Source organism: Cetorhinus maximus, unplaced genomic scaffold (assembly GCF_964194155.1).
Source record: "Cetorhinus maximus unplaced genomic scaffold, sCetMax3.hap1.1 HAP1_SCAFFOLD_752, whole genome shotgun sequence".
Taxonomy (NCBI): domain Eukaryota; kingdom Metazoa; phylum Chordata; class Chondrichthyes; order Lamniformes; family Cetorhinidae; genus Cetorhinus; species Cetorhinus maximus.
Genome location: NW_027596694.1, coordinates 3,550 through 19,394, shown reverse-complemented (window position 1 = coordinate 19,394; position 15,845 = coordinate 3,550). Strand labels below are relative to the sequence as shown.

The window sequence follows — 15,845 nt, the reverse complement described above, 5'->3', positions numbered from 1 at the left end:
TCTCTCACACTCAGTAACACACTAACTCACTCACACTCAGGACTAACTCTATCACTCTCAGTAACACACTAACTCTCTCACACTCAGTAACACACTAACTCACTCACACTCAGGAATTACTCCCTCACTCTCAGTAACACACTAACTCTCTCACACTCAGTAACACACTAACTCACTCACACTCAGGACTAACTCTCCCACACTCAGTAACACACTAACTCACTCACACTCTGGACTAACACTCTCACACTCAGTAACACACTAACTCTCTCACTCTCAGTAACACACTAACTCACTCACTCTCAGTAACACACTAACTCACTCGCTCTCAGGACTAACTCTCTCACACTCTGTAACATACTAACTCACTCACACTCAGTAACACACTAACTCACTCACTCTCAGGACTAACTCTCTCACTCTCAGTAACACACTATCTCACTCACACTCAGTAACACACTAACTCACTCACACTCAGTAACACACTAACTCACTCACACTCAAGACTTAATCTCTCACTCTCAGTAACACACTAACTCTCTCACTCTCAGTAACACACTAACTCACTCACACTCAGTAACACACTAACTCACTCACACTCAGGACTAACTCTCTCACTTTCAGTAACACACTAACTCTCTCACAATCAGTAACACACTAACTCACTCACACTCAGGACTAACTCTCTCACTCTCATTAACACACTACCTCACTCACACTAAGGACTAACTCACTCACACTCAGTAACACACTAACTCTCTCACACTCAGGACTAACTCTCTCACACTCAGTAACACACTAACTCTCTCACACTCAGGACTAACTCTCTCACTCTCAGTAACACACTAACTCACTCACACTCAGGACTAACTCTCTCACTCTCAGTAACACACTAACTTACTCACACTCAGTAACACACTAACTCACGCACACTCAGGACTAACTCTCTCACACTCAGTAACACACTAACTCACTCACACTCAGGTCTAACTCTCTCACTCTCAGTAACACACTAACTCACGCACACTCAGGACTAACTCTCTCACACTCAGTAACACACTAACTCTCTCACACTCAGTAACACACTAACTCACTCACACTCAGGACTAACTCTCTCACTCTCAGTAACACACTAACTCACTCACACTCAGGACTAACTCACTCACACTCAGTAACACACTAACTCACTCACACTCAGGACTAACTCTTCACTCTCAGTAACACACTAACTCACTCACACTCAGGACTAACTCTCTCACACTCAGTAACACACTAACTCACTCACACTCAGGACTAACACTCTCACTCTCAGTAACACACTAACTCTCTCACTCTCAGTAACACACTAACTCACTCACACTCAGGACTAACTCTTCACTCTCAGTAACACACTAACTCACTCACACTCAGTAACACACTAACTCACTCACACTCAGTAACACACTAACTCTCTCACACTCAGTAACACACTAACTCTCTCACTCTCAGTAAAACACTAACTCTCTCACTCTCAGTTACACACTAACTCTCTCACTCTCAGTAACACACTAACTCACTCACACTCAGGACTAACTCACTCACACTCAGTAACACACTAACTCACTCACACTCAGTAACACACTAACTCACTCACACTCAGTAACACACTAACTCACTCACACTCAGGACTAACTGACTCACACTCAATAACACACTAACTCACTCACACTCAGTAACACACTAACTCACTCACACTCAGTAACACACTAACTCACACACTCAGTAACACACTAACTCTCTCACTCTCAGTAACACACTAACTCACTCACACTCAGCACTAACTCTCTCACACTCAGTAACACACTAACTCACTCACACTCAGGACTAACACTCTCACTCTCAGTAACACACTAACTCTCTCACTCTCAGTAACACACTAACTCACTCACACTCAGGACTTACTCTCTCACACTCAGTAACACACTAACTCACTCACACTCAGGACTAACTCTCTCACTCTCAGTAACACACTAACTCTCTCACTCTCAGTAACACACTAACTCACTCACACTCAGGATTAACTCTCTCACACTCAGTAGCACACTAACTCTCTCACACTCAGTAACACACTAACTCACTCACACTCAGTAACACACTAACTCACACACTCAGGACTACCTCACTCACACTCAGTAACACACTAACTCACTCACACTCAGGACAAACTCTCTCACTCTCATTAACACACTAACTCTCTCACACTCAGGACTAACTCTCTCACTCTCAGTAACACACTAACTCACTCACACTCAGGACTAACTCACTCACACTCAGTAACACACTAACTCACTCACACTCAGGACTAACTCTCTCACACTCAGTAACACACTAACTCTCTCAATCTCAGTAACACACTCACTCACTCACACTCAGTAACACACTAACTCACTCACACTCAGGACTAACTCTCTCACACTCAGTAACACACTAACTCACTCACACTCAGTTAGACACTAACTCACTCACACTCAGTACTAACTCACTCACACTCAGTAACACACTAACTCACTCACACTCAGGACTAACTCTCTCGCACTCAGTAACACACTAACTCACTCACACTCAGGACTAACTCTCTCACTCTCAGTAACACACTAACTCACTCACACTCAGTAACACTCTAACTCACTCACACTCAATGACACACTAACTCACTCACACTCAGGACTAACTCTCTCATCTCAGTAACACACTAACTCACTCACACTCAGGACTAACTCTCTCACACTCAGTAACACACTAACTCTCTCACACTCAGTAACACACTAACTCACTCGCACTCAGTAACACACTAACTCACTCACTCTCAGGACTAACTCTCTCACACTCAGTAACACACTAACTCTCTCACTCTCAGTAACACACTAACTCTCTCACACTCAGTAACACACTAACTCACTCACACTCAGGACTAACTCACTCACACTCAGTAACACACTAACTCACTCACACTCAGGACTAACTCACTCACACTCAGCAACACATTAACTCTCTCACACTCAGGACTAACTCTCTCACTCTCAGTAACACACTAACTCACTCACAATCAGGACTAACTCTCTGACTCTCAGTCACACACTAACTCACTCACACTCAGGACTAACTCACTCACACTCAGTAACACACTAACTCACTCACACTCAGTAACACACTAACTCACTCACACTTAGGACTAACTCTCTCACACTCAGTAACACACTTACTCTCTCACACTCAGTAACACACTAACTCACTCACACTCAGTAACACACTAACTCACTCACACTCAGTAACACACTAACTCACTCACACTCAGGACTAACTCTCTCACTCTCATTAACACACTACCTCACTCACACTAAGGACTAACTCACTCACACTCAGTAACACACTAACTCACTCACACTCAGGTCTAACTCTCTCACTCTCAGTAACACACTAACTCACGCACACTCAGGACTAACTCTCTCACACTCAGTAACACACTAACTCTCTCACACTCAGTAACACACTAACTCACTCACACTCAGGACTAACTCTCTCACTCTCAGTAACACACTAACTCACTCACACTCAGGACTAACTCACTCACACTCAGTAACACACTAACTCACTCACACTCAGGACTAACTCTTCACTCTCAGTAACACACTAACTCACTCACACTCAGGACTAACTCTCTCACACTCAGTAACACACTAACTCACTCACACTCAGGACTAACACTCTCACTCTCAGTAACACACTAACTCTCTCACTCTCAGTAACACACTAACTCACTCACACTCAGGACTAACTCTTCACTCTCAGTAACACACTAACTCACTCACACTCAGTAACACACTAACTCACTCACACTCAGTAACACATTAACTCTCTCACACTCAGTAACACACTAACTCTCTCACTCTCAGTAAAACACTAACTCTCTCACTCTCAGTTACACACTAACTCTCTCACTCTCAGTAACACACTAACTCACTCACACTCAGGACTAACTCACTCACACTCAGTAACACACTAACTCACTCACACTCAGTAACACACTAACTCACTCACACTCAGTAACACACTAACTCACTCACACTCAGGACTAACTGACTCACACTCAATAACACACTAACTCACTCACATTCAGTAACACACTAACTCACTCACACTCAGTAACACACTAACTCACACACTCAGTAACACACTAACTCTCTCACTCTCAGTAACACACTAACTCACTCACACTCAGCACTAACTCTCTCACACTCAGTAACACACTAACTCACTCACACTCAGGACTAACACTCTCACTCTCAGTAACACACTAACTCTCTCACTCTCAGTAACACACTAACTCACTCACACTCAGGACTTACTCTCTCACACTCAGTAACACACTAACTCACTCACACTCAGGACTAACTCTCTCACTCTCAGTAACACACTAACTCTCTCACTCTCAGTAACACACTAACTCACTCACACTCAGGATTAACTCTCTCACACTCAGTAGCACACTAACTCTCTCACACTCAGTAACACACTAACTCACTCACACTCAGTAACACACTAACTCACACACTCAGGACTACCTCACTCACACTCAGTAACACACTAACTCACTCACACTCAGGACAAACTCTCTCACTCTCAGTAACACACTAACTCTCTCACACTCAGGACTAACTCTCTCACTCTCAGTAACACACTAACTCACTCACACTCAGGACTAACTCACTCACACTCAGTAACACACTAACTCACTCACACTCAGGACTAACTCTCTCACACTCAGTAACACACTAACTCTCTCACTCTCAGTAACACACTCACTCACTCACACTCAGTAACACACTAACTCACTCACACTCAGGACTAACTCTCTCACACTCAGTAACACACTAACTCACTCACACTCAGTTAGACACTAACTCACTCACACTCAGTACTAACTCACTCACACTCAGTAACACACTAACTCACTCACACTCAGGACTAACTCTCTCGCACTCAGTAACACACTAACTCACTCACACTCAGGACTAACTCTCTCACTCTCAGTAACACACTAACTCACTCACACTCAGTAACACTCTAACTCACTCACACTCAATGACACACTAACTCACTCACACTCAGGACTAACTCTCTCATCTCAGTAACACACTAACTCACTCACACTCAGGACTAACTCTCTCACACTCAGTAACACACTAACTCTCTCACACTCAGTAACACACTAACTCACTCGCACTCAGTAACACACTAACTCACTCACACTCAGGACTAACTCTCTCACACTCAGTAACACACTAACTCTCTCACTCTCAGTAACACACTAACTCTCTCACACTCAGTAACACACTAACTCACTCACACTCAGGACTAACTCACTCACACTCAGTAACACACTAACTCACTCACACTCAGGACTAACTCACTCACACTCAGCAACACATTAACTCTCTCACACTCAGGACTAACTCTCTCACTCTCAGTAACACACTAACTCACTCACAATCAGGACTAACTCTCTGACTCTCAGTCACACACTAACTCACTCACACTCAGGACTAACTCACTCACACTCAGTAACACACTAACTCACTCACACTCAGTAACACACTAACTCACTCACACTTAGGACTAACTCTCTCACACTCAGTAACACACTTACTCTCTCACACTCAGTAACACACTAACTCACTCACACTCAGTAACACACTAACTCACTCACACTCAGTAACACACTAACTCACTCACACTCAGGACTAACTCTCTCACTCTCATTAACACACTACCTCACTCACACTAAGGACTAACTCACTCACACTCAGTAACACACTAACTCACTCACACTCAGGTCTAACTCTCTCAATCTCAGTAACACACTAACTCACGCACACTCAGGACTAACTCTCTCACACTCAGTAACACACTAACTCTCTCACACTCAGTAACACACTAACTCACTCACACTCAGGACTAACTCTCTCACTCTCAGTAACACACTAACTCACTCACACTCAGGACTAACTCACTCACACTCAGTAACACACTAACTCACTCACACTCAGGACTAACTCTTCACTCTCAGTAACACACTAACTCACTCACACTCAGGACTAACTCTCTCACACTCAGTAACACACTAACTCACTCACACTCAGGACTAACACTCTCACTCTCAGTAACACACTAACTCTCTCACTCTCAGTAACACACTAACTCACTCACACTCAGGACTAACTCTTCACTCTCAGTAACACACTAACTCACTCACACTCAGTAACACACTAACTCACTCACACTCAGTAACACATTAACTCTCTCACACTCAGTAACACACTAACTCTCTCACTCTCAGTAAAACACTAACTCTCTCACTCTCAGTTACACACTAACTCTCTCACTCTCAGTAACACACTAACTCACTCACACTCAGGACTAACTCACTCACACTCAGTAACACACTAACTCACTCACACTCAGTAACACACTAACTCACTCACACTCAGTAACACACTAACTCACTCACACTCAGGACTAACTGACTCACACTCAATAACACACTAACTCACTCACATTCAGTAACACACTAACTCACTCACACTCAGTAACACACTAACTCACACACTCAGTAACACACTAACTCTCTCACTCTCAGTAACACACTAACTCACTCACACTCAGCACTAACTCTCTCACACTCAGTAACACACTAACTCACTCACACTCAGGACTAACACTCTCACTCTCAGTAACACACTAACTCTCTCACTCTCAGTAACACACTAACTCACTCACACTCAGGACTTACTCTCTCACACTCAGTAACACACTAACTCACTCACACTCAGGACTAACTCTCTCACTCTCAGTAACACACTAACTCTCTCACTCTCAGTAACACACTAACTCACTCACACTCAGGATTAACTCTCTCACACTCAGTAGCACACTAACTCTCTCACACTCAGTAACACACTAACTCACTCACACTCAGTAACACACTAACTCACACACTCAGGACTACCTCACTCACACTCAGTAACACACTAACTCACTCACACTCAGGACAAACTCTCTCACTCTCAGTAACACACTAACTCTCTCACACTCAGGACTAACTCTCTCACTCTCAGTAACACACTAACTCACTCACACTCAGGACTAACTCACTCACACTCAGTAACACACTAACTCACTCACACTCAGGACTAACTCTCTCACACTCAGTAACACACTAACTCTCTCACTCTCAGTAACACACTCACTCACTCACACTCAGTAACACACTAACTCACTCACACTCAGGACTAACTCTCTCACACTCAGTAACACACTAACTCACTCACACTCAGTTAGACACTAACTCACTCACACTCAGTACTAACTCACTCACACTCAGTAACACACTAACTCACTCACACTCAGGACTAACTCTCTCGCACTCAGTAACACACTAACTCACTCACACTCAGGACTAACTCTCTCACTCTCAGTAACACACTAACTCACTCACACTCAGTAACACTCTAACTCACTCACACTCAATGACACACTAACTCACTCACACTCAGGACTAACTCTCTCATCTCAGTAACACACTAACTCACTCACACTCAGGACTAACTCTCTCACACTCAGTAACACACTAACTCTCTCACACTCAGTAACACACTAACTCACTCGCACTCAGTAACACACTAACTCACTCACACTCAGGACTAACTCTCTCACACTCAGTAACACACTAACTCTCTCACTCTCAGTAACACACTAACTCTCTCACACTCAGTAACACACTAACTCACTCACACTCAGGACTAACTCACTCACACTCAGTAACACACTAACTCACTCACACTCAGGACTAACTCACTCACACTCAGCAACACATTAACTCTCTCACACTCAGGACTAACTCTCTCACTCTCAGTAACACACTAACTCACTCACAATCAGGACTAACTCTCTGACTCTCAGTCACACACTAACTCACTCACACTCAGGACTAACTCACTCACACTCAGTAACACACTAACTCACTCACACTCAGTAACACACTAACTCACTCACACTTAGGACTAACTCTCTCACACTCAGTAACACACTTACTCTCTCACACTCAGTAACACACTAACTCACTCACACTCAGTAACACACTAACTCACTCACACTCAGTAACACACTAACTCACTCACACTCAGGACTAACTCTCTCACTCTCATTAACACACTACCTCACTCACACTAAGGACTAACTCACTCACACTCAGTAACACACTAACTCACTCACACTCAGGTCTAACTCTCTCACTCTCAGTAACACACTAACTCACGCACACTCAGGACTAACTCTCTCACACTCAGTAACACACTAACTCTCTCACACTCAGTAACACACTAACTCACTCACACTCAGGACTAACTCTCTCACTCTCAGTAACAAACTTACTCACTCACACTCAGGACTAACTCACTCACACTCAGTAACACACTAACTCACTCACACTCAGGACTAACTCTTCACTCTCAGTAACACACTAACTCACTCACACTCAGGACTAACTCTCTCACACTCAGTAACACACTAACTCACTCACACTCAGGACTAACACTCTCACTCTCAGTAACACACTAACTCTCTCACTCTCAGTAAAATACTAACTCACTCACACTCAGGACTAACTCTTCACTCTCAGTAACACACTAACTCACTCACACTCAGTAACACACTAACTCACTCACACTCAGTAACACACTAACTCTCTCACACTCAGTAACACACTAACTCTCTCACTCTCAGTAAAACACTAACTCTCTCACTCTCAGTTACACACTAACTCTCTCACTCTCAGTAACACACTAACTCACTCACACTCAGGACTAACTCACTCACACTCAGTAACACACTAACTCACTCACACTCAGTAACACACTAACTCACTCACACTCAGTAACACACTAACTCACTCACACTCAGGACTAACTCTCTCACACTGAGTAACACACTAACTCACTCACACTCAGTTAGACACTAACTCACTCACACTCAGGACTAACTCACTCACACTCAGTAACACACTAACTCACTCACACTCAGGACTAACTCTCTCGCACTCAGTAACACAATAACTCACTCACACTCAGGACTAACTCTCTCACTCTCAGTAACACACTAACTCACTCACACTCAGTAACACTCTAACTCACTCACACTCAGTGACACACTAACTCACTCACACTCAGGTCTAACTCTCTCATCTCAGTAACACACTAACTCACTCACACTCAGGACTAACTCTCTCACACTCAGTAACACACTAACTCTCTCACACTCAGTAACACACTAACTCACTCGCACTCAGTAACACACTAACTCACTCACACTCAGGACTAACTCACTCAAACTCAGTAACACACTAACTCACTCACACTCAGTAACATACTAACTCACTCACACTCAGGACTAACTCTCTCACACTCAGTAACAGACTAACTCACTCACACTCAGTAACACACTAACTCACTCACACTCAGTAACACACTAACTCACTCACACTCAGGACCATCTCTCTCTCTCTCAGTAACAAACTAACTCACTCACACTCAGTAACACACTAACTCACTCACACTCAGGACTAACTCTCTCACTCTCAGTAACACACTAACTCACTCACACTCAGGACTAACTCACTCACACTCAGTAACACACTAACTCACTCACACTCAGGACTAACTCACTCACACTCAGGACTAACTCTCTCACACTCAGTAACACACTAACTCTCTCACTCTCAGTAACACACTAACTCTCTCACACTCAGTAACACACTAACTCACTCACACTCAGGACTAACTCACTCACACTCAGTAACACACTAACTCACTCACACTCAGGACTAACTCACTCACACTCAGCAACACATTAACTCTCTCACACTCAGGACTAACTCTCTCACTCTCAGTAACACACTAACTCACTCACAATCAGGACTAACTCTCTGACTCTCAGTCACACACTAACTCACTCACACTCAGGACTAACTCACTCACTCTCAGTAACACACTAACTCACTCACACTCAGTAACACACTAACTCACTCACACTCAGTAACACACTAACTCACACACTCAGGACTACCTCACTCACACTCAGTAACACACTAACTCACTCACACTCAGGACAAACTCTCTCACTCTCAGTAACACACTAACTCTCTCACACTCAGGACTAACTCTCTCACTCTCAGTAACACACTAACTCACTCACACTCAGGACTAACTCACTCACACTCAGTAACACACTAACTCACTCACACTCAGGACTAACTCTCTCACACTCAGTAACACACTAACTCTCTCACTCTCAGTAACACACTCACTCACTCACACTCAGTAACACACCACCTCACTCACACTCAGGACTAACTCTCTCACACTCAGTAACACCCTAACTCACTCACACTCAGTTAGACACTAACTCACTCACACTCAGGACTAAATCACTCACACTCAGTAACACACTAACTCACTCACACTCAGGACTAACTCTCTCGCACTCAGTAACACACTAACTCACTCACACTCAGGACTAACTCTCTCACTCTCAGTAACACACTAACTCACTCACACTCAGTAACACTCTAACTCACTCACACTCAGTGACACACTAACTCACTCACACTCAGGACTAACTCTCTCATCTCAGTAACACACTAACTCACTCACACTCAGGACTAACTCTCTCACACTCAGTAACACACTAACTCTCTCACACTCAGTAACACACTAACTCACTCGCACTCAGTAACACACTAACTCACTCACACTCAGGACTAACTCACTCAAACTCAGTAACACACTAACTCACTCACACTCAGTAACATACTAACTCACTCACACTCAGGACTAACTCTCTCACACTCAGTAACAGACTAACTCACTCACACTCAGTAACACACTAACTCACTCACACTCAGTAACACACTAACTCACTCACACTCGGGACCATCTCTCTCTCTCTCAGTAACAAACTAACTCACTCACACTCAGTAACACACTAACTCACTCACACTCAGGACTAACTCTCTCACTCTCAGTAACACACTAACTCACTCACACTCAGGACTAACTCACTCACACTCAGTAACACACTAACTCACTCACACTCAGGACTAACTCACTCACACTCAGGACTAACTCTCTCACACTCAGTAACACACTAACTCTCTCACTCTCAGTAACACACTAACTCTCTCACTCTCAGTAACACACTAACTCACTCACACTCAGGACTAACTCTCTCACTCTCAGTAACACACTAACTCTCTCACACTCAGTAACACACTAACTCACTCACACTCAGGACTAACTCACTCACACTCAGTATCACACTAACTCACTCACACTCAGGACTAACTCACTCACACTCAGCAACACATTAACTTTTTCACACTCAGGACTAACTCTCTCACTCTCAGTAACACACTAACTCACTCACAATCAGGACTAACTCTCTGACTCTCAGTCACACACTAACTCACTCACACTCAGGACTAACTCACTCACACTCAGTAACACACTAACTCACTCACACTCAGTAACACACTAACTCACTCACACTTAGGACTAACTCTCTCACACTCAGTAACACACTTACTTTCTCACACTCAGTAACACACTAACTCGCTCACACTCAGTAACACACTAACTCACTCACACTCAGTAACACACTTACTCACTCACACTCAGGACCATCTCTCTCACTCTCAGTAACACACTAACTCACTCACACTCAGTAACACACTAACTCACTCACGCTCAGGACTAACTCTCTCACTCTCAGTAACACACTAACTCACTCACACTCAGGACTAACTCACTCACACTCAGTAACACACTAACTCACTCACACTCAGGACTAACTCACTCACACTCAGGACTAACTCTCACACTCAGTAACACACTAACTCTCTCACTCTCAGTATCACACTAACTCTCTCACTCTCAGTAACACACTAACTCACTCACACTCAGGACTAGCTCTCTCACACTCAGTAACACACTAACTCACTCACACTCAGTAACACACTAACTCGCTCACACTCAGTAACACACTAACTCACTCACACTCAGGACTAACTCTCTCACTCTCAGTAACACACTAACTCACTCACACTCAGGACTAACTCTCTCACACTCAGTAACACACTAACTCACTCACACTCAGTAACACACTAACTCTCTCACACTCAGTAACACACTAACTCTCTCACTCTCAGTAACACACTAACTCACACACTCAGGACTAACTCTCTCACACTCAGTAACACACTAACTCACTCACACTCAGGACTAACTCACTCACACTCAGGACTAACTCTCACACTCAGTAACACACTAACTCTCTCACTCTCAGTATCACACTAACTCTCTCACTCTCAGTAACACACTAACTCACTCACACTCAGGACTAACTCTCTCACACTCAGTAACACACTAACTCCCTCACACTCAGTAACACACTAACTCACTCACACTCAGGACTAACTCACTCACACTCAGTAACACACTAACTCACTCACACTCAGGACTAACTCACTCACACTCAGTAACACACTAACTCTCTCACACTCAGGACTAACTCTCTCACTCTCAGTAACACACTAACTCTCTCACACTCAGGACTAACTCACTCACACTCAGTAACACACTAACTCACTCACACTCAGGACTAACTCTCTCACTCTCAGTAACACACTAACTCACTCACTCTCAGTAACACACTAACTCTCTCACACTCAGGACTAACTCTCTCACTCTCAGTAACACACTAACTCACTCACACTCAGGACTAGCTCTCTCACACTCAGTAACACACTAACTCACTCACACTCAGTAACACACTAACTCGCTCACACTCAGTAACACACTAACTCACTCACACTCAGGACTAACTCTCTCACTCTCAGTAACACACTAACTCACTCACACTCAGGACTAACTCTCTCACACTCAGTAACACACTAACTCACTCACACTCAGTAACACACTAACTCTCTCACACTCAGTAACACACTAACTCTCTCACTCTCAGTAACACACTAACTCACTCACACTCACGACTAACTCTCTCACTCTCAGGACTAACTCTCTCACTCTCAGGACTAACTCACTCACACTCAGGACTAACTCAGTCACACTCAGGACTAACTCTCTCACTCAATAACACAATAACTCACACGCTCAGGACTAACTTGCTCACAGTAACACACTAACTTGCTCACGCTCAATAACACACTAGCTTGCTAACACTCAGGGTTAATTTGTCACTCTCAGTAACACACTAACTCACTCACACTCAGGACTAACTCTCTCACTCTCAGGACTAACTCTCTCACTCTCAGGACTAACTCACTCACACTCAGGACTAACTCAGTCACACTCAGGACTAACTCTCTCACTCAATAACACAATAACTCACACGCTCAGGACTAACTTGCTCACAGTAACACACTAACTTGCTCACGCTCAATAACACCCTAGCTTGCTAACACTCAGGGTTAATTTGTCACACTCAGTAACACACTAGCTCACTGACCTTCAGGACTAACTCTCACTCCCAGTAACACACTAGCTCACTCACACTTAGGACTAACTCTCACTCCCAGTAACACACTAACTCACTCACACTCAGTAACACACTAGCTCTCTCACTCTCAACAATACACTAGCTTGATCACACTCAGGACTAACTCTCTCACACTCAGTAACACACTAGCTTGCTCACACTCAAGACTAATTTGCTCACACTCAATAACACACTAGCTCGCTGACACTCTGGACTAATTCGCTCACACTCAGTAACACACTAGCTTGCTCACACTCAAGACTAACTTGCTCACACTCAGTAACACACTAGCTCACTGACCTTCAGGACTAACCCGCTCACACTCAGTAACACACTAGCTCGCTCACACTCAGGGTTAACTTGTCACACTCAGTAACACACTAGCTCACTCACACTTAGGACTAACTCTCACTCCCAGTAACACACTAGCTCTCTCACTCTCAACAATACACTAGCTTGATCACACTCAGGACTAACTCTCTCACACTCAGTAACACACTAACTCGCTCACACTCAAGACTGACTTGCTCACACTCAGTAACACACTAGCTCACTGACCTTCAGGACTAACCCGCTCACACTCACTAACACACTAGCTTGCTCACACTCAGGACGAACTCACTCACAGACACACTCGCACACGATCTCACACTCACCCATTCAATTCTACTGGGATTTTGAGTTCCTGTGCGTCGACACGGCCTGGACTGCGAACCAGGTGATGAGGGCCGCGGTGCAGCACTGCAGACTGAGCAGCACCCGAACGTGTGCAGGAAAGTGGGCGCAGGTCCAAGTTCCATCCTGAAAATCTTCATCTCGCCCTTGATCATGCGCAGCTCGTCGAGGATGCTCATGAAGGTGCAGAAATGGAACCACTGGTGGCTGTGACCCACGATGTCAAACTTCCCGGGGCAGAAACGCTCGGGGATCTTGCTGATGTTGAAGACCGCGGAGGCCAGCAGCCAGAAGCAGTGGCGGGTGAAGAAGAGCAGGGTGTCCCCGGAGCGCTGGGTGCCCGTGTAGAGTTTGTAAAAGATGGGGCTGGACGAGACGGTGAAAGGCAGCAGGAAGACCAGGGTGCGGATGGTGTAGCGATGCCTTCTCCAGATCATCCTGGTGTTACAGCAGAACAAGGTGCAAAGGAGGGCGATGAGGCAGGTGGAGGGGATGTAGAGCCTCTCAAACCAGCCGTCCAGCTGGCTGGGGGTGGCCAGAGCGGCCTGGCACTGCCCTCCGGGGTGAATATAGTAATAGTAACAGAGGGAAGAACTGACTGTGTAGACACTGATGGTTCCATAGTCAATGAAAAAGCAGATCTCCCTGATGAGTAAGGACATTGAGTTAAAGAGATGGGCCGTGGAGCTGACCACCAACAGCCCCCCAACCCCAACACAGTAACTCCAATAGGGGTAGAGGAAAGGCTCCAGCAAACTGGCGCAGCTCCCATGGTCGAATAGCTCCCAGAAATGAAAGGCAAAGACGAAGAGGCCGAGGAAATGAGTCCAGAAGTTGCCGGTTTCGTTGGTGGGTCTGAAGGCGGAGAGGAAGCACTGGGAGAAGCTGAATTCCAGCCGGTACCCGCTCAGGATGAAGCTCTCGGTGACCCGGGCTGGAACCTGTCCCTGTGTCCGCAGGACGCTCCCCCTCAGCCGGCTACACATGGCCGAGCCAGCCCCACACCCACAGCCAGAGCCACCCAGAGCCCCACACCCACACCCAGAGCCACCCAGAGCCCCACACCCACACCCAGAGCCACCCAGAGCCCCACACCCACACCCAGAGCCACCCAGAGCCCCACACCCACACCCAGAGACACAGACACCCACAGCCCGACACCCACACCCAGAGCCACACACCCACACCCAGAGCCACCCAGAGCCCCACACCCACACCCAGAGCCACCCAGAGCCCCACACCCACACCCAGAGCCACCCAGAGCCCCACACCCACACCCAGAGACACAGACACCCACAGCCCGACACCCACACCCAGAGACCCACACCCACACCCAGAGCCACCCAGAGCCCCACACCCACACCCAGAGCCACCCAGAGCCCCACACCCACACCCAGAGCCACCCAGAGCCCCACACCCACACCCACACCCACACCCAGAGCCACAGACACCCAGAGCCCGACACCCACAGCCCCACACCCACAGCCAGAGCCACACAGAGCCCCACACCCACACCCAGAGCC

At 45.7% G+C, this 15,845-nt stretch overlaps 1 protein-coding gene across 1 annotated transcript in view; it reads right to left on the bottom strand.

The window, feature by feature from the left end:
- Positions 1 to 15,308, bottom strand: part of paqr9 (progestin and adipoQ receptor family member 9) — an 81,187-nt gene extending 65,879 nt beyond the window's left edge. The window contains 2 exon segments of the mRNA XM_078535929.1: positions 14,304 to 14,405; positions 14,408 to 15,308. Of these exon segments, the coding sequence (XP_078392055.1) occupies positions 14,314 to 14,405; positions 14,408 to 15,308 (993 nt within the window). The 3' untranslated portion in view covers positions 14,304 to 14,313.
- Positions 15,309 to 15,845: the final 537 nt, after the last annotated feature.